A 24,909-nucleotide genomic window follows, 5' to 3' on the forward strand; every position below is an offset into this window, starting at 1 on the left:
GTGGACATCAAAGCTACTCACCTGATAAAATGAGATTGAAATAAATACAAATGCACACAAATCACCACAAGTACAGCTGGGCACATCTCAGTAATATCTGTATATTGCATCCATGTCAATACCCTTGTTGGGGCATTTTACTACAGTTTTGCAAGATGTTATCAATGGGAAAAATGGGCAAAGCATAAAATGGATGTCTAGATCTTATTTCTTATAAATATATGTGAATCTAAAATTGTTTTAAAATAGCTTAATTTAAAAAAAACTACCACTAGCTTCCATTAAGGATGCTGATACATCTGGATTAAACATAGTACTACTTACGATATGCATTATTTGAAACTCACCAAAATTGGGTGGGAGGCAGACAGATGAACATTGGTCACTGTTATTTCCTGGTAAAGTTTGGTAATTTGTCATCTCAGGGTTGTTTTCCAAGCTGGTCTCTGTTATTACTGGCATTTGTACAGAAAGAACATTTTTCAAGTGCTTAAGAAAAGATCTCCCGACCATTAATTCTCTATGTAGCAAAACTATCCTTCATTACTGTATAGGAAATAAAGACATTGTCACATGAAGAAAACCTGAAAGAACTTGTCCCTTGCAGACTTACCCTTAAATAAAGGCCAAAGGAAAATATTCAAACATAAAAGATATGATGAAAGAATGGATCCTTAAGTATCAAGGAGAAAGAACAATGGAAAGAGAAGATAAAGGCATAAAGAGAAATTGTGTCATTTATATATTATATGTGGAAGGTGACACAGCTCCTCTAAGAAAATGTTTAGCAGTTTCTTGTAAAACTACACATGAAATTGTCATATGACCCAGAATTGCCCTCGTGGGCATTCACCCCCCAAAAAAATAAAACTGGGGTGCCTGGGTGGCTCAGTGGGTTGGGCCTCTGCCTTCAGCTCAGTTCGTGATTTCAGGGTCCTGGGAACGAGCCCCACATCAGGCTCTCTGCACAGTGAGGAGCCTGCTTCCTCCCCCTCTCTGCCTGCCTCTCTGCCTACTTGTGCTCTCTCTCTGTCGAATAAATAAAAATAAAAATCTTTAAAAATATATATATAAATTTAAGTGTCCACAAAAGCCAATACATAACTGTTTACACAGTTAAACCTCTGATGGCCAAAAGTTAGAAATCTCCTGGATATCCTTCCATGGGTGAAGAAACAAACAGGTGTACATCCTTACCATGGGAGAACATTCGACAATAAAAAGAAAAATTATGTTTAGGGGGAAAAAAAAGTCATGCCCAAAGGCTATATCGTATTTTAATTCCATTTAAATAACAATATTCAAGGGACAAAATTCTAGAAAGGGAGATCAGGTCACTCTTCGCTGGGATATGAAGAAAAGGTGGCCAGAGGAAGGTTGTTGAGGTCATAAAGAGCAATGGGCAGTGACAATGAAAGCATTCTGGGTCACAACTATGATGATAAATAAAATTCATGGAATAAAATTGCACTGAACTGAAAACACACACACACACACACACACACACACACACACATACAAATGTGGACTGAATCAATGCCACTACCTAGTTGTGCTATTTTACTATGGTTTTCCAAGAGGTGATCATTGGGGAAAATGGGTAAAACATAAATGGGATCCCAGATATAATTTCTGACAGCTACATGCGAATCTACAATTACCTCAAAATAAAAAGCTTCATTAAAAAAAGAGCTGGCACTGAATTGACATTAAAGATGTTGGGGAAGCTAGAGGCATGACTTGTAATATGTATCACTTCAAACTCACCAAAATTAGGAAGGATGAAAACAGATGAGACAGTATCTTGGCCACTGCCATCTCCCTGGGAACTTGGGTAATATACTGACTCCATACTGTTTCCAAGGCTGGCTTCTGCTTCTCCTGGCATTTCTACAAATAAAAGGTTTTCAGGCGCTGTAATACCAGAACTCGCATCCACAAATTCTACATTGGATGAAACTATCCTTCCAGAAAGAAGGGGAAATAAAGACATCGCACACAAAGGAAAACAAAAAGATTTTTGTCCCTGGCAGGCTTACTCCTACAGAAAGCTTAAAGGAAAATCTTCTGTCAGGAAGGATATGAGGAAAGAGGTCTGAAGAAGGAACAACGTAAAGACAAGAAATAAGGATGTGGAGAAACCGGATCACTCATAAAAAACTAAACATGCAAATAATGTATAACCAGGAATTGCACTGCTGAGTATTCGTGTCCGAGATACGAAAACTTGTATTTACTCAAAAACCTGTACGTGAACATCCATGGCAGTCTTACTCCTAATAATCAAACACTGGGTTTGGGGCAGGGGGACAGGAGGAACCAGAAATCCGCTTTGAGAGATGAACAATTAAACTATAGAACACCTATACACAGAACAGGACCGAACAATAAAAAGGAAGGAGCTAGTGATACACGCAACAACTTGGTTTAGTCTTCGGGGACCTCCCTGGAGTGGGAAAAAAAAAAGCCAATTTCAAAAGGTGACATACTGTATGCATCGACTATGTAACAATTTTGAAGCAACAAAGTTCTAGAGAGAGAGAACAGATACAGGGGGCCAGGAGTCAGGGAGAGGAGAACAGAGACGCGACTCAAGTAAATGTCCTGGTGATGGCAACGTTCTATACCTTGACTGTGGCCATGGACGTGCAAACGTCACGTGATAAAACTGCAAGGAACCAAATGCACCGACACACAGTGAAACAAGTCAGTCCAGGGTGAGTAAGATCTGCACATTACAGCACATCAGTATCCAACTCAGGATGTTTCACTGTAGTTTTTTACAAGATGCCACCTTTGGGGGAAATTGGCTAGGGGGCATCACTCGATTATTTCTTAAAACTACATGTGAATCTACATTTATCCCATAAAACTTTTAACACAAAAAATAGCTGTAGCCAACCACGCTTCAATTTAAAAGCCAGCTATTGCTAGTTCCCATTAAGAATGTCTTTAGGGACGCCTGGGTGGCTCAGTCGTTAAGCGTCTGCCTTCAGCTCAGGTCATGATTCCAGGGTCCTGGGATCCAGCTGTGCGTGGGGCTCCCAGGTCAGCAGGGAGCCTGCTTTTCCCTCTCGCTCTCCCCCAGCTTGTGTTCCGTCTCTCGCTGTGTCTCTCTCTTCCAAATAAATAAATAAAAATTTTAAAAAATAAATTTTAAAAAGAATGCTTTTTAATGCGGATGAGAGGATGCTATTTATAATATAGGCCAGGTCAAACTCACCAAAATTGGAGGGGATGCAGAAAGCCAACGGAGCCGGGTCAGGGCCCGCGTGGAAAGGCCCCTGTCCAGTTGAGCAGCTGGCCACCTCGGGGGAGAGTGCCACGAGGGGTTCTGCCGGGGGCAGGAGTGCTGCAGGCAGAGCCGGACGCTGGGCAGAAGAGAGATCCCCGGTGACCTCTTCATCTCCTTCACTGAAAACATAGGACAGGACAGGAAGCCCAGGAGCTGGGCTGCCTGGTGTGACACTGGGCTGCAATGAAAACGTGGAGACAATTTTGGGAAGGGGAGGACTCTCCCTGACGACCAGCTCTGGCAGCACAGCTGGCTGAAGAGAGATCTCCGCAGGGTTGCGCAGGACATGGTCCTCCTTCCTTCCCGCTGGTCCAGGTGGGTGGTCGTCTCCCTGTCCAGGGTAAGAGAACACAAAGGGTTATGCTCTTGTCTTTGGTTCCTGGACTTGAACTTGTTCATGAGGTAGACAATTAAACCTTTTTTGTGTAAATCCAGATGACCACAAACCCATTATAAATCATCTAAAAAAGTTGATACAAGCATGAACGGCTCCTTTCTTTGCAACATCATTTTCCATGGTTAATGACAAAGCCTGAATTTTTATTACATGATTTTTATTCCTCTCCAAACCTACATTTTGACTGCATATTCTACATTACGGTTACAAACATAAAAATCTTCAGTGTCATGATTTCTCAAACCTGAACTTCAGCATTCATCCAAAAGATGTTGAGTGTCCCATCTGTTGCTAAAGTAAGTATACATCAGCCCTGCTAATCTCAGAGTCATAGTTCTCTCTCACTTCTAAGATACTGGTCTCTTTAGGAACTACAGGTTTATCAAAGTAGCATCAATGTATTTATAATACTTACACAGTTTGGCAACAGTGGTTTCTCCCAAGGCTGTTGCATTTTTGAAATGATTCCACAAAGGTTGTTTACCTGCCTATTGGTGCTTTCAATAAGTTCATGCAAGTCCTATTACAATAAAACAAGTATTTTAGCAGTTCCTATTTCAAAAGAAAAGTAACATATGAGAAAATACCATTAAGCCACATTTTAATTGATACAAACAAAAAAAGCTCTCAAGTCCTCAAAAATGTCTTGTTAATGCCACAGGATGCCTGGTTTTGGTGACACAGAGCGGAGCTGAGGGAGATAAGCAGCCCAACCTCCTACTCAACAACTCCAGGCCATGCGGGCATTTTAAGAAGCTTTAATACTGGAAAGTAAATGTACCACCATTCTTATAAGCCACCATATTTATGATGGAGTCGTTTTATATCAAGGAAGGGGCTATTTTAGGAAAGAAAGCTTCAAATCTGCTAAAAAGGCCAAAGAGCCTCTTTCCATATAACCATGGTGAGAACTCAGAGGCAGTGGGCATTCTGTGCTGCAAAGAACAGTGAGCCAAATAGAACAGACGAGACTTTTGGCTTCAAAGTATTTCAAAGGTAATCAACAATTAACCTTATAAAACCTTCCAGTATATGTTCCCTATTGGCCAACCAGGTATGTGGCTAAAGAAACCTGAGAATTTTTCAAATACACAGAAATTTTATTCAGGCCAAAAATACACTTAAGCAGGAGGCCAGGACCATTTCCTTATTCATTCACTCAAACATTTATTGAGGGCCTACTTACTACCTCTTGGAACTGCTTTGCCAGGTGCTGGGACTGTGGACAGAAAGGAAAACAGGAAAACGACGAGAGCCTGCCCTAAGGAACAGCCAGGTGAGTCGGGGAGAGAGGATTTCAATAAAGTGATGGGCAGCCTAAAGCAGTGGTTTTCAAAGTGTGGTCTTGGACCAGTAGCATCCATGTCTCCTACTGGCTTGTCGGAAATGCCCCATCACCCACACCACACCTGCTAAATCGGGAACTCTGAGAGCAGGGGCAGCGATCTGCTTTCACGAGCCCTCCAGGTGGTTCTGGTGCATGATCAAGTGACCCAATGACCGACAGCACTGAGGTGAACCGTGCAGGCTTTAGGGGAACACGCCTGGGTGCAAGGACTAGCGTTCTGCAGCTTATCAGCTGTGTGACCTTGGGCGAGTCACTTAACTTCTCTGTGCCTTAATTTCCTCATGTATAGAATCCAGATGAGAATCTCAGAGTTCTCTCAAGGACAAAGTGAGGCGCTGTGGTGTGTTAGTACTCCCATCCTAACAACAATACTACATGACAACGCGCCCAGTAGTGCTCAACCATCCATCAATAGTCATATTATTGCTGTGGCTCTGATGGCTACGACACAGGTAAGAATGGGAGGCCACGTGTGCACAGAACAGGAAGACCTAACCCAGGCTACCGGTCGTGGCAGTGTTGTCAGAGGAGATGTCCCCATTGAGGACTAAAAGACGAGACGGTGTTCACCAGGAAAGATGCACGGAAGGGCAGAGAGGGCAGAAGGAATAGTAGATTCAAAATACCCAGAGAGAACACAGAAGTCAGATGTGTAGACAGTGAACATAAATGACGTCCAAAGAGCCGGCTGTCCTAAGGGAAGGAGAGAGAAGGCGTGACAGAAAGAGGGACCGGAGGCCCCACGCGGAGGTGAAGCTGTGGGAGGGATGCGGAGAGTGATGGAGACGGAAGCCGAAGGGCCAGTAGGGGGCCACTGACCAAGGGAAGCGTCCTGGCACAGGGAAAGAGGCTCAGAGGCAGAAAACAGGACCGCCTTCGCCATATAGAGGGAGATGCCTGAAGGACAGATCCCAGCCTAGTGGCTGGCTGTGGGGAGAGGAATTGCGACTCAGAGGGATTTGAGCCTCACGCTCCACCCCACCTTGGCCTCCCTGAAATAAGCAGCGAGGGCCGGGCCCTCCGGAGCTTGCAGGGGACGGAGAGGGAGCTGACCAGAGTGCTGGCGAAGGGCCACGGGACAGTGGAGGGATCCCGGCAGGCGCCCCCTCTGCTTCCCAGCCTGCACAGGGCTGGAATCTTCCTGAAGAGGACACTGGGCAAGGACAGAAGAAGAAAAGACGGAAGTGTACAGCGACCGGTCTCGGCCGGTAAGGGAAGGGGTTGAAGAAAGGAGAGAGCTCGCACGCCGGGAGAAACGGGGAGGATCCCCGATGGTCCGTTTCGGGGCTGGGATGGGACACTGGGCACTTCTCCTCCTCCACGTTCTAGCTCACCACATCTGGCACCATCGCTCAGAAAGAAGGCCCTGGCAGAGCAGTGGCAGCCTGGGGGTCGTGGGTGCTTACATGAGGCAGGCCGGGAATGGCCCCCCTGGAAATCCGAACCCCCCCCTCACCGCCCACCCTCCATACCTCCTTCCCCAAAGACCTGCTATGTTCCTTTGAAGCAGTCCACTTCTGCTCTCAGTAACAGTGATACTCACCTAAACACACTTTATTAGACTGGGTAGCTCATCTTAATCCAACAAACTTTGTATGTTAACAACTAGTTTTTAAAAAATAAACTTCCATTACCTCTAGAGGATGCAGCTCACAAAATCCTTGATAATTACCCCCATCAATCTCTACCAGCATGCTAACTTTCACAAAATCCCCTCAAAACTACGTAAGATATACTCTTTAAAAAACAATGGGATGGGGGCACCTGGGTGGCTCAGTGGAGTAAGCCGCTGCCTTCGGCTCAGGTCATGATCTCAGGGTCCTGGGATCGAGCCCCGTATCGGGCTCTCTAATCAGCAGGGAGCCTGCTTCCCCCTCTGTCTCTGCCTGCCTCTCTGCCTACTTATGATCTCTCTCTCTGTCAAATAAAATAAAAATAAAATCTTTTAAAAAAAAAAAAAACAATGGGATGCTGCCATTTTCTTTCAATTGAGAAATCTTGATAAGCATTTAGACACAGACTAAATTTCACTGAACTAAGCTAATTTCCTTAAGAGAGAATATTGGAGAAATTAAATACTAAACAATTTAGATGAAAGAGATTTAACGACATTTAATCAGCTATGGGTTTTTCAGTTTTGTTTAAGCTAAAAAAGCCGTATTTTTATTTCAAATTTTTCACCTAGAGATACTCTTCTAACTAGAAAATTTTCTTGAAACGCGTCACAATAGAGTGATAATCATACAGAATTTGACATGACAAACTTTCTACTAATAGCACAATGACATTAAATGAGGTTAAAAAAAAAGAACTTCACTCAAAATTTTGAAAAAATACATTTAACAGATAGAAATTTGATACCTTGCAATGGTGGTGTAGTTCTGTAAGTCGGTTTTGATGACTTTCATCATGGAAACCTTCAAATGAATTGCTTGCCTATTAATATTATAAAAATAAGAAGTTAAAGCTTAATATCAGTAGGACCCAAACTAAGCACTAGAAAAATCAGTACTTTATATATTTGTCTTAATTATTTTCTTTTTCATCTGCATTCCAAAAGCATTTCAAACATCTTATAAAACAGAGATAAAGTAAAACCAAAATCCATATTCACATGAGAATGAAACAGATAAGAGATGATTAAAAAGGGGATGAGGGGCGCCTGGGTGGCTCAGTGGGTTAAAGCCTCTGCCTTCGGCTCGGGTCTTGATCCTGGGATCCTGGGTTTCGAGCCCACATCAGGCTCTCTGCTCAGCGGGGATCCTGCTTCCCTTCCTCTCTCTCTCTCTGCCTCTCTGCCTACTTGTGATCTCTGTCTGTCAAATAAATAAATAAAAATATTTTTTTTAAAAAGGGGGGGATGAGGAAAGAAGTTATCATATAAGAACTTGGGTTTAAGAAAAGCTGCTTAAATCCAAGTTCTTATATGATAGCATGAATACATAGTTTATAATATATATAAAGACAGATATAGAAATAAAGATGTATGTGTATGCTTGGAATAGTATACGTATGTTTCCTAGCTCTGTCCGCTGGGAAGGCTTAAGGTCAATGACACAAGACAACCAGTGAAAATATCTGGTGTCCAGATAATGGTTTCTAAATACCATTCTCCAATAAAGGAACCAGGGCTCCTTGGAGAGAGGTGAATTCCAGGGCTAGGTCCCTAAAAGTATGAATGAGCCTAGAACATCTTATGATGTCAGAAAATCAGGAAGTGCTCAGAAAAAAGTTGGGCCATGTGAAAAGGCCACAGGATCCAACTGGAAGGAGCTTCCAATAACCAAAGTTGGAAAATTTGATCAATAAAATAATGATAACATGGGATTATAAAAACTCATATAATATACAGTGAACGCTCATGCATCCATATAAATATAAAATACATAATTGAATAAATAAATGGAATAGAAAGGATAGCTCTTCCTGACAAATGAATTCCTTTTAATACATACATGGGAATGAGACAAATAGAGAGTCACCATTTGGCAAACACCATACTAGTGATTATTGCAGGTAAAATCCACAAGCTAACTCAACTCAGTGTGGGTAAAATGGTGAGGAGAAAAAGGATATCAGCAGAGTCCCCCAAAGTACTTCCCGCCTAAGGAATTTCCCCACAAGGGGAAAAGCAGTAACTTTACAGTGGAAAAATCCAGAAGATACCACGTTAACCAAGAGATCGATGATAACATCACCAGTAAAAAGATACACAGACACCATGTGTCCCTGATAACGATTCAATAAGGAGACAACATTTGCGTGGTGTTCTTGCCAAAAATGGATAATCTCGATCTATTCAAGAGAAAAATATCAGACATACCAAAACTGAGGGACATTTTACAATTGTACAATGTACATTTGTAAATGTACACTCATCACAAATGTCAAGATCATGAAAGACAAGGAAAGAATGAGAGATCGTCAGAGACGAGAAGAAACTGAAGAGAGAAAACTAAACTCAATGTGGGATCCTAGATTAGATCCTGGAACAGAAAAAGGACAAGGGGAAGAATGGTGAAACTCAAACAAGGACTGCAGTTTAGCTAATAGTACTGTAGCGACGTGAATATCGTGGTTGTGAAAACGGTACTGTGCTTACATAATTGCCATAATTTTAAGTTAACATTAAGGTAAGTTAACATTAAGGGAAGTTGTATGAAGTGTATACACGAGAACCCTCTGTAATATATTTGCCCCTGTTCTGTAAATCTAAAATTATTTCAAAAATGAGAAAGCTACTCAGAGTACAAGACTGCTGTGAATTCCCTGTTAGTCAAGGAAAAGAAGGAAATCAAATGGTTAAGTGTTCATTTGTCTTGTTATGGAAGCATCTAGTCATGAGAGAGAAATATTTCCTTTAGCTCTCAAGTTCAGAGTAACTCCACAGTATGTGAAGGTTGAAAAAGAACTTAAATCATTTTCCTTATGATAGTAAGTGTGAATACATTTGGCAATTAGCAATTAATATTATGTAAATATTCAGTCTGATATGCATTCATTGATGACACTTCCAACTTCTTCCCAATCGGGTATTTGTGTTCTCGTCCAGGGACGATTTATTAATAAACCAAAAGAAAAAGAAAGAACTGAAGAAACATTCAGGACTTCAGTTCTGCTGTCAACAAGCACCAAAGGCGAAGGTCCTTTGCCCACTGCAAATACTACAGCAACACACAAAGATATACAGCTGACCCTTAAACAACATGGGGGTAAACTGTGCGAGTCCACTTATATATGGATTTTTTTTCAAAGAATATAGTGCAATACTATACACGTATTTTCTCTTCCTTGTGATTTTCTTACTAGCATTCTGTACTCTAGCCAGCTTTTTGGTTCGAATACAGTATATGATACATATAACATGCAAAATACGTGTTAATTGACTATCGGTAAGACTTCTGGTCTACAGTAGGCTATTAGTAGATGGGTTTGGGGGAGTCCAAGTTACACGTGGATTTTCGACTGTGCAGGGGTCAGCATCCCTAACGCCCACATTGCTCAAGGGTCAAGTGTACTTGTTGACTATTTTCTCATTCACCCAACTACACTTAAGACACCATTTTTACCAAGCTTAACCCCTTGCGTACTTCAGGGTAAAAAGACTAGTCTTCTAGTAATCTGGCACCAGAACTGCTTTAAAAGCAAGTATTTCCAACCGGAAACAAAGAACCAAAGGTTTTATGGCTTTTGATTCTCAAATAATCCAACAGTGACACTCTGTGGACAATCTAAGAAGCACTAAGGCCCCACCTTTTCTCAATCAATTAATCTCTAAGATGCCTTAAATTGTTTTTTGGAATAAAAGAAGGTATAAGTAAGTAGACAGACAGCAAATAACCATTATATTTAATTATAACAACTCTAAGGATGAATTATGAACTATAATAATAATTTTAATATAAACATACCAAGTAAATATTAATGTTTTTATATTAAAATGTTATCAATCAGCCCTGCATTGCCAACTTATTAGACAACAAAAATTATATGGAATTACAAAAGAGACTAGTCATTATAGAAACAATATTGCCATCTTACCGTTGTGTAATGCTTTATACTTTTCACAAAGTGCTTTCGCGTAACTATGTCTCTCAGTAGGCATTTAACATTATTCCCAAAGATGAACATAGTGGGGCTGTTAGAAGTGCCTGTACTACTTAGGTATTTACGAATGTCCTCATCCTTATATAAGTAAGTAAATATATTTTCTGGTAAGCTAGATTATATATAGTCTAATAATCTATTTCATTCTACTTCAGAGATCAAGAAGCACGGCAGAGTAGGATGGAATTGTCAAACAGTACAACTACATCAAGAACTGGCAGTTTCTTCTAAACTTTATCTATCCTGTGACCCAGTGTTTGTACTCCTGAGTCCTTACTCAAATTAAATGTAAACATACATTCACAAAAACACTTCCATAATCATCTTCAGAGCCACTTTACTCATAATACCCCAAACTGGAAACAACCCAAGTATCCATCAAAAGGAGAAGGGAGGGGTGCCTGGGTGGATCAGAAGGTTAAAGCCTCTGCCTTAGGCTTAGGTCATGATCCCATGGTCTTAGATCAAGCTCAGCAGGGAGCCTGCTTCCTCCTCTTTCTCTGCCTGCCTCTCTGCCTACTTGTGATCTCTGTCTGTCAAATAAATAAATAAAATCTTTAAAAAAAAAAAAGGAGAAGGGATAAACAAATTATGACATTCATGCAACAGAATATTACTCAGCAATGAATGGGAATGAAATGTCAGTAAAACCAGATGAATCTCTGAAACATTATTCTAAGAAAAAGAGACTGTGCCACAGGAGTACATACTGTATGATTCTGTTTATATAAAGTTCTAGAACAGGCAAAAATAATCTATAATGGGGAAAATATTAGAATGTTGTTTCTCCAAGGTTTGGGAGTAGAGAGACATTCTGGGAAGAGAGAGGCATGAGGGAACTTTCTGGGATGGTAGAAGTGTTCTCTGTCTTGATGGCAGAGAGAGGTATACACATTTGTCAAAACTACTGAACCGTTCACTGCATGAAATTAAACTCAATTTAAAAAAAAGAAGTAAAGCAGAATGAAAAAACAAAAAAAAGATATTCAATTTAATATACAAACCATATTACCCACCCTTAAAAAAGATGAGCATCCTCTTTTGAGCTGTGGGGAGAGAAGCTCCATTTCCACTGAGTTCGAGCTGTATCTTTTTAAATTTGCTAGATGGTTCATTTGTGGAACTGCTTGGTCACTTAGGGCTGGTAAACCACCTACTCCTGAAAAGCAACACATTAAAAAAGTTATTTCACAGACTTACTACCGTCATCAACTTAATAGGGATATGTTCTCCAAATGCCACTCAAACTGAACCGGAGTCCTGGCTGAATTTTAGAGAGTGACAAAACAATAACTCTCCCAGTAGTGATGTAGAATATACCCTTAAAAATTGAAGGGCTAGGTTGCCACTCCTAGGAATAAGAATCAAGATCACACACAAATTCTAAATTATGAAATGAACGCTTCACAACCGAAAGGCTACAGAGTAAATGCTGGAAACAAATAACAAGAGAACCTAACTGCTTTTTGAAAGGAGCCCCCCAAAACCTTTTTACTTAGGGAAGCAGCAGGCCTCCAAATGTGAGTCATGAGTCTATTCTGGCATGGGCCACTCCCTCCACAGTGTGGACTGGGCAGACCACAAAGACATGGCCTCCTCATCTGCCGGGTGAGAACTGGTCCACATTAGCTCTAAGTCACTAGAACTCTAAGATTATAATTGTTTCCCTAGTTACACTTCATATTAAACCTAAACAAATGTACGTGAAATATAAGCCCCAGAATATTCTAGAATGCTGTAGGCTCGGTGATGGTTCTGAACTCCATAACGAGGAAAAGATACAGAATGCAGTGTTCCCATATTCTGTCTTGTAGTAGGAGAGCCTTGGGGGCTGGCATCACTGTCCTGGGAGGGGGACCTGCGTGACAGACCTAGATGTCATTAGCCATCTTGAGCCAGGGAAGCAATCAGAAGCAGAGTGAAGGAAAATTAACTCTCAAGTTAGATAAAGGCAAGCCAACACGGTGGGGAAAATTCAATGATAAACTAACTCCAATTTGAGGTGTAACTTCAATTTTTATTTTTTAAACTGGTTGTTTTATTCGGATTGTAAGACTGAGAATGAATAATTGAACCGGGGTGTTTTCACACAAAGAAAGCCTACACAGCGATGAGGACGAGCCAACTATTGATACACAGGGAAGAAGTTCACAGCCCCAACTCGGAACAGAAGCCAGACGCCAAAGTATATAATTATGAGTTATATTAAGAGATATATATTTTGGGGGCCTGGGTGGCTCAGTGGGGTGTCTGCCTTCCGTTCAGGTCAGGATCCCAGGGTCCTGGGATGGAGTCCCGAGGTGGGCTCCCTGCTGAACGGGGAGCCTGCTTCTCGCTCTGCCTCTGCCCCACCCCCTGCTCATGCAGGCGAGCGATCCCTCTCTCTCAAATAAATAAAATCTTAAAAAAATATATACATGGGGCACTTGGGTGGCTCAGTGGGTTAAGTAAGCCTCTGCCTTTGGCTCAGGTCATGATCTCAGGGTCCTGGGATCAAGCCCTGCATGGGGGTGGGGTGGTCTCTGCTCAGCGGGGAGCCTGCTTCCTTCTCTCTCTCTGTCTGCTTCTCTGCCTACTTGTGATCTCTGTCTGTCAAATAAATAAATATTTAAAAATATATATATATATATACATATTTGGTCTCCACGTGTTTCTGGCAGATCCCCTAAAACCCTTGGAATTTAAGTGAGGAGAGTGATAAAGGTGTCTTTTGTTATGTTAATGAAGTGTAAAGCCTCTAGATCACCTAAGGCTGAGGGCTGGGCCGCCCGGCGGAAGGGAGCTGGGATGAGAGGGTTGGACCTTTCAGTCCTACCCACTGACCTTCAGGAAGGGGAGGGGGCTGGAGGTTGTTAGTTGCCAGTGGCTAATGGCTTAATCGATCATGCCTATGCAATGAAGCCTCTGTAAAGACTCAAAGCGCAGGGTCCTGGAGAGCTTCCGGGTTGGTGAGCACAGGGAGATCTGGAAAGAGTGGTCCCGGAAAGGGCGTGGAAGCCCCCCCCTTCCCCCATGCCTCTTTTTTCGTATCGCTTCTGGCCGGCTGTTCCACGGTTGTATAAACCAGCAATCTGGTAAGTAAAATGTTTCTCTGAGTTCTGTGGGCTGCTCTAGGAAATTAACCAAACCGGAGGAGGGGGTCACGGGAACCTGTTCAAGTCACTGAGTCAGAAGACTGGGTAATGCCCCAGGCTTGCAACTGGTGCCTGTAGGGGAAGGGGGGTGCGGTCTTGTGGGACTGAGCCCCGCACATGTGGAACCTGACGCTGTCCCTGGGTGGATAGTGTCAGAATTGAGCTGAATACTCAGACACCCGGCTTGGGTCCAGGAATTGCCTGGTGTTAGGTGAGAAGCCCTCAGCACCAGGACCAACACAGTCTGGAACTCGGTCCAGGAACCTGAGTGAATTGTGTATGATTCAGTTGTTCTGAAGCTCAAAAATAGGCAAAAGTCATCAGTGGTGGGAAATGTCAGGATAGTGCTGCTTCACAAGAGGGCCCGAGACTGGAAGGGAGGTGAGGGCTGATTCTGGGGCTCCGCACCTTCTATTTCTTGGTGCTGGTGCTGCTTATACTTGTGTTAACCTGCAAAGTCTTTAAGCTGAGTATTTGTGATTTGTGCATATTTTTGTGTGTGATAGATTTCTATAAAAAATCTACCTAAAGGGGCACCTGGGTGGTTCAGTGGGTTAAGCATCTGCCTTTGGCTCAGGTCATGATCCCAGGGTCCTGGGATCAAGCCCTGCATGGGGCTTCCTGCTCACCGGGGAGCCTGATTCTGCAGCTCCCCTGCCTGCCACTCCCCCTGCTTGTGCTCGCTCCCCCTGATAGTGGGAGGGTTTCTATTTTACCAAATTCATTAATGTTACTACGATTTCTTGAACTACTGTTACACTTAGTCTTCACTAGGAATAGAAGAACATTCAACTAGATTTTCTCCTAGTTTTCTATACTTCCATTCATTAGATATTCAACTCTTTAATCCATCTTGAAATTATTTAAGTGTGTGATATGAGGTGAAATCCAATGGACTTTTTCTGCCAATAGTTAGCATCTGTACCAGTATGATTTACTATGTTTCTCTTACTAAAATACTACAGTGCATTAACTCCAAATTCTTTGTTTTTATGAGCTTCCTGCTGCATTAAATCTGGCTCCTTATTTCAAAACTTATACCATCGTATTTTAATAATTGTAACTTTTAAAATGTTTTAGTGTTTCATATGGTAAAATACCACCTGTCCCTTAAACATATTTTTCCAAGATCTTTTTTTTTAAGTTATATAAGAGTGTTTTTTCTCCTCTAGGAACAATTTGTTTCTCTTCACTTAATCAAGTCTTATTTTATGACCTTCATTAAAGTATTTGCTCCCCTTTCATACAGATTCTGCTATTTTTGTTCATTTATTCCTTAGGATTTTTAATATTTAGTTGTAGCCATTATCAACTGGGTTTTCTTCCATTTTATGGAAAATACATATATATTCTTTTTATATACATAAAATTATATTATTTATTTATTACTAATATTTATTACTATTTATTAATAATTATTATTTATATTTATATGTGAAAATATAATTGCATATGTAATATATTTAATAATAAAAATACATAATATATAAATATATATATTCTTTTTTTTTTTTTTAAGTAGGCTCTATGCCCAACATGGGGCTTGAACTCATGACCAGCCCCAAGACCATGAGTCCCATGCCCTAACTACTGAGCCAGCCAGGTGCCTCAATCCTATATATATTCTAAGTGCTTAATGTTATATAAGAAAACAATTTAGGGATTTTTGGTTTTGTTTCTGTTTTTAGATTTTATTTGTTTATTTATTTGAGAGTGAGAGAGGATAGGCAGGGGGTGCAACAGGGCGAGGGAGAAGCAGGCTCCCCGCTAAGCAGGGAGCCCAATATGGGGCTTGATCCCAGAACCCTAGGACCATGACCTTAGTCAAAGGCAAACACTTAACCAACTGAGCCACCCACACACCTCAACAATTTGTTTTTATAAATTTAAAAAATTATCTATAATGACTCAAGAAAAAAAAATAGAAAATCTCAGCAGACCCATAACAGGTAAAGAGATTGAATCAGTCATCATAAACCTCCCAATGAAGAAAAGGCCTAGACCCTCTAGAGGGCTTCACTGGTGGATCTACCAAACATTAAAAGAATGAACACCAATCCTTCTCAACCTCCTCCAAAAAACTAAAGAGAGAACACTTCCTAATTCATTCTATGAGGCCAGAATTACCCCAATACCCAAATGCCCAATAGCCAAAGCTAGAAAAAGGCACTACAAGAAAGGAGAATTATAGACCAATATCCTTTATGAATACAGATGCAAAAATCCTCAACAAAATAATAGCAAATGTAATCCAGTAGCAAATTAAAAGGATTATTCACTATGCCTAGAGGGATTTATCCCAGGAATGCAAGGGCGGTTCAACAAAAGAAAAACCAATCAACGTAACACATCATATTAAAAGAACAAAGGGAAGAAGCATGATGTTATGTATATTTTACCACAGTAAAAATTTACCTGGCCAACTTTTCTGAAATCCCTTATCCTAAATTTTTACATTGGTTGGAAAGATAAAAGGGATCAGACGATAAGGACTGCATTGCAACTTCCTTTTCTTTACTAAACATGTATTGGTCTTTCCAAACTAACACTTTTAGATATACTGCAACCCCTTTAACAGCTTCTTACTTTTCTTTTTTTTTTTTAAGATTTTATTTATCTATTTGACAGACAGAGATCACAAGTAGGCAGAGAGAAGCAGGCAGAGAGAGAAGGAAGCAGGTTCCCCACCGAGCAGAGAGCCCGATGCGGGGCTTTATCGCAGGACCCTGGGATCATGATCCAAGCCAAAGGCAGAGGCAGAGGCTTTAACCCACTGAGCCACCCAGGCGCCCTGCCTCTGACTTTTCTATCATGCAGATAGGCCATGATTCATTGAACTAGTCCCTAATTCACGGATATTCAAGTTACTTCTCAAGCTTTGCTCATGTGAAGAACACTGCTGAACAGTCTTACCCATCTGCAAATAGTTCTGTGGGATAAAGTCCTAGATGTAGAAATGATAAGTCAAAGGGTATCCACATTTGAAAAGTCTCCTAGTTCTCTCCCACTAAAGAGGGCTTCTGGAATCAGCCAGACATTCTGTAACACACTAGAAAGTATTCTGCTGGTTCTGCACATAGTTTTAAAACCAGAACAGAAGACAAGTGCTATCAACATGTTTTGACGTCAGTTCGATCAGGGGTTGGCAAACTACAGCCTACAGGCCAGATCCACCTTGCTGCCTATTTTTTATGTAGCCCACAAGCTAAGAATGCTTCTATTTTTTGTTTGTTTGTTTGTTTTTACATTTGAAATGATTAAAAAATGGGCGCCTGGCTGGCTCAGTCGGTGGAGCATGCAACTCTTGATCTTGGAGCTGTGAGTTCGAGCCCCAACACTGGGCATAGAGCTTACTTAAAAAAAATTAAAATGTAATTGTATTTGAAGTGTATAAAATTTGAGTAACTCCTAAAAATGGAGATTAAATATAAAATATCAAAAAACTATTTTAATTATTTTAATATGAAAAATTAGTTTCAAAAATGATTAGAGAACAAAACCAAAAGAGTATTTTATGAAATGGAAAAATGATAGGAAATTCAAACTTCAGTGTTCGTAAGTAAAGTTTTACTGAAACACATCACACTCCTCTGTTTATATATCAGCTGCTTTCTTCACCAGCAGAGTTGAGCAGTTGCAACAGAGCCTTTATGGCTGTAAAGCCAAAGATATTTACTGTCTGGCCCTTTACAGAAACAGTTTGCTGCTCTCCGATCTAAGCAATAACTTTTTTTTTTAAGATTTTAATTATTTATTTGAGCGAGAAAGAGCACACAAGCAGGGAGGAGGGTGAAAGGGAGAGGGGGAAGCAGACTCCCCACTGAGCAGGGCTTGATCCCAGGACCCCAGGATCATGACCTGAACCTAAGGGAGATGCTTCACCAACTGAGCCACCCAGGCATCCCTAAGCAGTAACATTTTTAAGGAGTAGGAAACCCAATTTTCTACACAAAGGGCAAAGAACAAATTGTCCCATAGCTAACAAAGAAATGTTCCAAGGGCTTAAGTCTCTGGGCTCTGTGTGTGAGGGAGGAGGTGAATGACCTCACATTTCTTTCACTGCTGTGACTGAGAAGCAGCCACTGAAAGGCCAAGTAGTTACTGCACTTCTGGTTACAAGACTTCACTTTCCATGGACTCTTTTTTGGGTTAGTAATGTAAAGGGTGCTGCATTTTTAATTTCAAGTTCCAGCTGTTTACTGCGGATATATAGGAAAGGGATTGGCTTTTGCTATTAACCTTGTATCACACAATCGTGCTATAATTGCTTATTAGTTCCAGTTTGTACAGATTTCTTTAGATCTACATAGATAATTGTGTCATCTGTTCAACAAACTCTTGATCCAAGTTGTTTCTCCCATAAATTCAGTTTTCCTTTGCCACCAGATATTTACAGTCAGAGTTACCAGCTATAAACAGTTTTTCAAAGACAGATAATATATTCTCCCAACGCTTTCTGAGGCTACCCTCCCAGCTCCATAGAGTGAAAATGGAACAGGAGACATGGCAAAGCTTAAATGAACAGAAAAAGCAAGCACACGTAAGCACTGTGACATGACCATGAAACTTGTCCTGATAAGAACTGACAAGTGTAAAAGTTATAAGAATATTTAAGCAATTTACTGGATATCAGGACCAAGGAGAAAAATTTTGTGGAGAAGGAAATAGAACAAAATTACCATATCTCATTTGGGATAGTTGCTGATAGTTATCATGGCTGGCTTGAAAATTTGGTTCTATAGTCAACATGCCATCAGTGGGAAGTGTGTTCTCTGTAAGTTCTGTTTCAGAGTCTTCTATTATCACAACACCAATGTCATCATCGCCTTCACTGTCATCCTCAACAGTTATAATAATATAATCTAGGAATAAGCAAAGAGAAAGTTTAGATACCACATAAAATAATCAGTGTCTAGAAGAAACCACCTTATAAAGTTTTGGAGTGTTTAAAAAACATTTTAGCTGAAAAAACATTAAATATTTTCATGTCTCTAATCCCTGCAAGTCAGCTAAGAAATAAATTGCTTTGTATGAAGCTTTGAGATATATATACAGATAAATATATATGTGTGTGTACATATATATATATTTATATGTGTATATATACACACATACATTAGTATTTCTAGTACTTCCAATTTTAGAGCAGTAAATTTCTCCCCATTTAAGAAATGTAAATACCTAGCCCACGCTGCTCTGTGTTCAGTGATACGCTTTTAACTTTTAAATGATACAGCTAACGTTACATAGCCACACTCTACTGACCATGAGTTCCCGGACATGTTCTCTAAACCTTAATATTAATCTTTATGATAATAAATAATATAGAAATAAAACACAGTCATAACTATTGTTATGAAACAAATTCAAATTGAATCTCACAAAACATAAAATAAGTAGCCACAAATAAACGAGATGTGAAATATCAACTCCATAAACCATTCTAATGACCATGAAAATTAGCACACCACGCAAAATGTATGCTACATGAACAGGCTGTTTTACTTTTTACGGTTGGCCTGAAAAAGAAGAACATGTTTAAGCTTGAAGTATTAACTCGCAGATCACGCGCACTGTGCATCACAACTTGGATTCAATACAGTTATTTGAAATAGACCAAAACTTTAGAATCGAGTAATTAGCCAGTGTAAGGGAATGTGCTGGTGTGAAAATGATACTGAATTAGGAATCACATGATATGGGTTCCAATTCAGGCTCTTTAGCCATCCAAAGGTATGACCTTTTGGCCAGATACATTTATTCTTTCGCCTCTGTTTTCTCATCCATAAAAACACAGGACTAGGTTTGGAGATTCGCTGTGAAATCTACTTAATAGTCTTCATGGAAAAAATGGAACATTAGAAGCTACCTAATTATTCAAACAAAAGGGAATTGCTTAAATAAATTATGGCATACTGCCAATGAGAAACACATTCTCATTTAGTGATAACAGAAATGCTGGTGAAATAATGTCAGGCAGGAAGGGTTAAAGCATTAAAAGCAGGGTCAAAGCAGAAAAAATATGATGTAATCCTAATGTTGCGAACAGAATGTAACATACCAGTTGTTATCTCGTAGTCACTATCTCTGGGTGGCAAAATGACTTTCATTAGACTTCTCTTGTGTTTGTTAAGATTCTCTACAATAAACTTTATAGACTTCATAATCAGAAGAAAATAACAAAGGTAACTGAAGTTTTATTTTTAAGACAAGCTTTTATATGTTAACAGATTTTTCACACTAGACCCAGTAAAACTACTGACAACTCCACCCAGGTTTCTCAGTAAATTTGTAAAATTCCAATTAATTCCTTTAGGTATATACATAACCTCCATGAGCCAAGACATAACATTTAGAAGCTTTTTGAAGATTATGCTTCTACCGTGCAAGGATCCAAGTTGCCCTGAACTTAACCAGATACAGCACAGTTCACAGTGATGCAGACTGCAACCTTCCTTTCACATGAGGACCACTGTAAGAAATCCAACCCAAAACACAGCAGGTGACAGTGGCCAGACTGGTCTGCTTTTCTAGCAAAACTGTGTCAATACATTGAACAATACTTTCTAAATCTCCCAGAAGAACTCTCAAAAGAAGTCCTTCCACATCCATGTCAAACTTTAGAGAGGACAAAGTTGGCCAGGTGAGAGCTTATGCCACCAAAACTGTATCCCAGAGACCAGTCCTTGCAGCAGGCAGGCTTGAAACTAAATCGAGCCCAGCCCTGCTTTAGAAAACACAGTGCAGAAGAGTTGCTTATAAAATCATTATCTGTAAACATTAAATCAGTTTACCACTTAATGTTCTAAAACCACAAAGCAGTCCCAATTTGGGGAGAAGTGGGTAGAGGCAAAAGGGCGGTTCCCAACACACTACGTTAGAGCCTTTTCTGTCAAACAGTGGTGCTCAGTCATACAGCAGGTGGGATGGGCCCTGAAGCATGGTTGGAAGGGCACCCCTATTTTCTAGGGGTCCTCACATTTTGTTGTATCCTCCGACTCCTTTTTAAGTCTCGTCTGCCCTCTCAAAGCAAAGAACTGGCTCTTTACGTGGGGACTTTTATACACCTTCATTTTTATTTTCTTTCTGCTTGTTTGTTTTTACAATAAAACAAGGCTGCGCTGTCTTCGAGCAAACGTGGTTACCACCAAAGCCTCAAGAAATCAAATCTCAATTTCAAAAGATGTCATAATGAATCAACTGCTGGTTTGTCAATCCTTTAAATTCAAAGTCTTGGTCCTTTAGGACCCCCGCTTCCTCTGACAGGGAAAGAGAAAGGATAAAGGATCAATACATCCCAAGAAGTCAACACCAAGTACTTAATGAGTGGCCATATCTCAAAAGCTTATGAACACAGGCATCTCAAGAGAGGTCGTGGGAAACCCCAAACCACCCCACTGCAGCGCTGCTGAATACGAAGCTGTAAAGTGAAGATTTAACCTTCCGCAAATCAAATAGTCTCCTCTCGGGAGCACCCCCGGCCACTAAGCCAAGTCACTTTCATGCTCTAGTGGTCATGCTGCACAGCTGTTTACGGTGTGGACACATCCCACAAGGCCTTTGGGGAAAAAGTGCCGCCGTACAGACATAGTTTGGCGCCCGCACCCTCCATGCCACCCTGCAGAAGGCGCACAGAAACAGGTCACAGCTCCCCGGTCTCCCAAATGGATACGGCTGAGACTGCTTTATGACCACTAGGGGTCCTAGAAAGAACCACCTCCCTCGTGCTGGAAACTAGGCCCCGCCTCTCACCGTGCAGCTCTCTTGAGCCCCAGTGTCACTTTGAGCCTCTCAGATGCTATAAGTCCTGGAAACGCCATAAGCCCCAGAGACCCCTCAAACCCCAGAATCATCTCAAGCTCCTAGGATACCACGAACCCCAGGAATCTAGTGAGACCTAGCGTCAGCTCAAGCCCTAAGTACACCATGAACCCCAGGGACCCCTCAAATTCTGGGATCACCTTGGCCAATGAATTCTAGGGACACCATGACCCCAAGCGTCACCTCAAGCCCATGGCACACTGTGAACTGCAGGGACCCCACAAGCCCCAAGATCAATCAACTCGAGCTCCTGAAACACCATGAACCCCAAGAATGCCCCGGACCCAGGGCCAGACCTAGCCTGTAACACCTGGGTTCCTAAATGCCCACTAAACAGACAGGGATAGTGGTCCAGAGGTCATCACCGGACACGCCCTGGTAGATGACAAGACAATGCCTTGGTCCCCTGCGAGGCCCTCTAGGTGGGCACAGTGCGAACCCTGTCAGTTTCCCCTCCCCCCCTGCCCCCCACCCCCGGCAAGATTAAGAAAGAGGCAGAAACGAGTGGAACAGCCTTGGGAAGGGCACCTTACCCTCCTCTTCAGACATTGTGAGGAAGGGAGTCCCACTCTGAGTGCTGTAGGATCGGCGTCTGCGCTGCGGATGGACCCGCTGTATCGCGACCGTGCCCACGAGGCAACTGCAGCAGATAGAGGCGCCAAACGGAAGGACTGAGACTTCCCCTCCTAAGAGAAGCTTCTGCGACTGCGCAGTAGCGCCCAGAACCCACCATGGGAGCGCGTCTGTTGGGGGTAGGGTAGAGGTGGCGCCAAATGTGGCGCCTTGCCTCGCTCGGTTTGTACCTACACATATACATTTTATGAAATGTGCTTTCCCCTGCCCGCAAAATGTGAACCGGTAGCCACCAGTGTAATTCTGCTCCTCCCAAAATGCTCTTCACACAATACATCATAGAAAAAATGTACAACGTCAGAATTCAGACTTCCTAATGTTTTCCGGGTTGTGTATTCATGTCCAGCGCCACCTTTGGGAACAAATCTGAAAATAATCCAACTTTTAAAATATGTCGCTAATAAGACTCCGCTAAATACACACCACCTTGCGCTTTAGATGTCCTACTCCCTATTTGCCATTTTCTAAAGAGCCATGTCCTTCATTCCAACTTAAAATAATAATAGGTACGGTTTACTGAGTGCTCACCACAAACCAGCCCCTTAGTATGTCTGACCTCATGAGGTCCTCAACCACTATAACAAGTCAGTATTATTGTCCCATTTTAAAGATACAGGAACAGATGCTTAGAGAGTTTAACTTGCTCAAAACCACAAGGCTGGTAGCCGAGTTATGATTTGCACACACTGCCCGCCCCCCCAAGCACATGCTCACATCCCCGTACGTTATTCTCCCTCTTACTCGGTTGCTTCTGGAAATTTTCCACACCCTTAAAAGCTTGTTCAGACATCTATTCTTTTTTCTTTTTTAAGATTTTTAAAATTTATTTCAGAGGGAGTATGAATGGGGGGAGGGGCAGAGAGAAAAGCGGGGTCCCAGCAAGCAGGGTGCGGGACTCTGACCGTTGGTGGGGGCGGGGGCGGGGGAACTCTAGGATCATGACCTGAGCCAAAGACAGAGGCTTAATTGACTGAGCCACCCAGGCGCTCCCTCCACCCCACCCCACCCCCGCAGACATCTATTCTAATATCTGCACCAAGACACTTTCCTAGAGTGCGCTGGTAAGAATGCGGAGCTCCACCATGCACTGTTTCTATTAAATGGCATTTCCATCACAAGGTTCTAAGAATTAAGTGTTACAAAATATAAAGCGCCCAGCACAGAGCCTGGAATTCTGGTTCCATTTCACTGGATCAGTTACACAATGACTCCTGGCACCATGCATCTCCTCATCCTGGGGAAGGGTAAGTTTCTTCACTTGGGAGAAGAAAAGGTGCATCTTGTTAGGTGGAAATACACAGTTGTTTCAGTGTTGCAAGGGGGCGGGTAATCATGCACAGGAGGGTGTGTAAGGAAGCTGACCAGAAGAATGGACGCACTGTACAGTTTATTGATACATTACCTCTCAGTGTCGAATCCAGCCCTTTGCCCTGCTCTGAGAAACTAGGCATGAGCCCTGTAAGTGTTTTCCCTTCGCTGGTAGCACCGTGGAACACTTTTCAGTGGGAAACACAGGAGAGCAAGTGTAGAGGAAACAAGTTGTGCTTCCTAGTCCCGTTTGCCTATAGTCAGGCTCCTGCCTATAGAGTGCAGTGTGCAGCCTTCTACCCCAAACACACCCCTGGCAGGGCAGGTCTCTAGCAAGTTCTCGAGGGTGGCTCTGCGACAACTTCCACCAATGCTGCCCCGAGGATGCATCTCCCTTGGGGAGTCAGAGTGGAGCCTTCCTGGGTGTAATGTCTGCTCCTACAGGTGGTAGCTGTTTATAGTTCGTATTCCTATACACTCTTTTGGGTTTCCTTTATTTCTAACCAGCGGTCCCTCATTACTCCAATCCTGATATACTAAGTACTTCTTCATATTAAACTTTCTCTGTTCAAATTACTCTACGGTCTTTCTCTTCATCTTGGACCCAGGCTGATCCACGTGCCCTTTTGAGTTTCCATCCATCACCTAGCACTTGAAAGGAACACACTGTCTGTTACTATACTGTAACTAAGCATCCAGTAGATGGTCGACAACCACTTCCATTTCGTATCTAGTCAGTCCTCTATCCATTCCTGTGACCCCATTTCTCCATAAAGAGACACAGAATGCTAAAAAAGCTGGATAAACTGTTCTTAAAATAAGCTCAAGAACATCAAAAAGTTAATAAAACAATAAGGAATTACTGAGCCAGGAGCTGTGAAACACCAGAAACCTAAAAAAATGTGAAAACGTGGCAAGACTGCTTTTGCTTAAAGACACTGATGCAGAAAAGTCTGAAAGAGGCCAAGGTATACTTCTGGTGACTTTGGATGACTAGTGACAAAAGTCAGAATCTGGGACCCTCTAATGATAGAGGGCTGGTAAACCACCCTTGCTTGAACAAGGACCATAGTGGCCCCTTCAGAGTAAAAGTGATCCAGGGACACCTGGGTGGCTCAGTTGGTTTAGCATCTGCTTTCGGCTCCGGGCACAATCCCAGGGATTATATTCTGCATTGGGGTCCCTGCTCAACAGAGAGCTGGCTTCTACTTCTGCCTGCCTCTCCCCCTGCTTATGCTCTCTCTCTGTGTCGAATAAATAAATAAATAAATAAATAAATCTTTGATAAGAAAAAACAGAATTAAACAAGTTAACCACACAGACTATAGTTCAGTCTCATATCATCTGGGGATTTAACACCCCGGGG

At 41.8% G+C, this 24,909-nt stretch overlaps 1 protein-coding gene across 1 annotated transcript in view; it reads right to left on the minus strand.

Annotated features, from left to right (window-relative positions):
• BEND2 (BEN domain containing 2) overlaps positions 1–24,909 on the minus strand; it is a 62,774-nt gene that overhangs the window by 36,877 nt on the left and 988 nt on the right. Inside the window, exons 2-9 of the mRNA XM_045089203.1 lie at positions 22,136–22,345; positions 18,461–18,643; positions 11,664–11,806; positions 7,402–7,476; positions 4,108–4,212; positions 3,224–3,626; positions 1,768–1,890; positions 348–455 (exon numbers count right to left, since the gene is read on the minus strand). Coding sequence (XP_044945138.1) covers positions 348–455; positions 1,768–1,890; positions 3,224–3,626; positions 4,108–4,212; positions 7,402–7,476; positions 11,664–11,806; positions 18,461–18,643; positions 22,136–22,345 — 1,350 coding nt within the window. The remainder of the gene's footprint in view (positions 1–347; positions 456–1,767; positions 1,891–3,223; positions 3,627–4,107; positions 4,213–7,401; positions 7,477–11,663; positions 11,807–18,460; positions 18,644–22,135; positions 22,346–24,909) is intronic.

The sequence above is a fragment of the Mustela putorius genome, unplaced genomic scaffold, assembly GCF_011764305.1.
Source record: "Mustela putorius furo isolate JIRA1106 unplaced genomic scaffold, ASM1176430v1.1 tig00003836_pilon_pilon_pilon, whole genome shotgun sequence".
Lineage (NCBI taxonomy): Eukaryota > Metazoa > Chordata > Mammalia > Carnivora > Mustelidae > Mustela > Mustela putorius.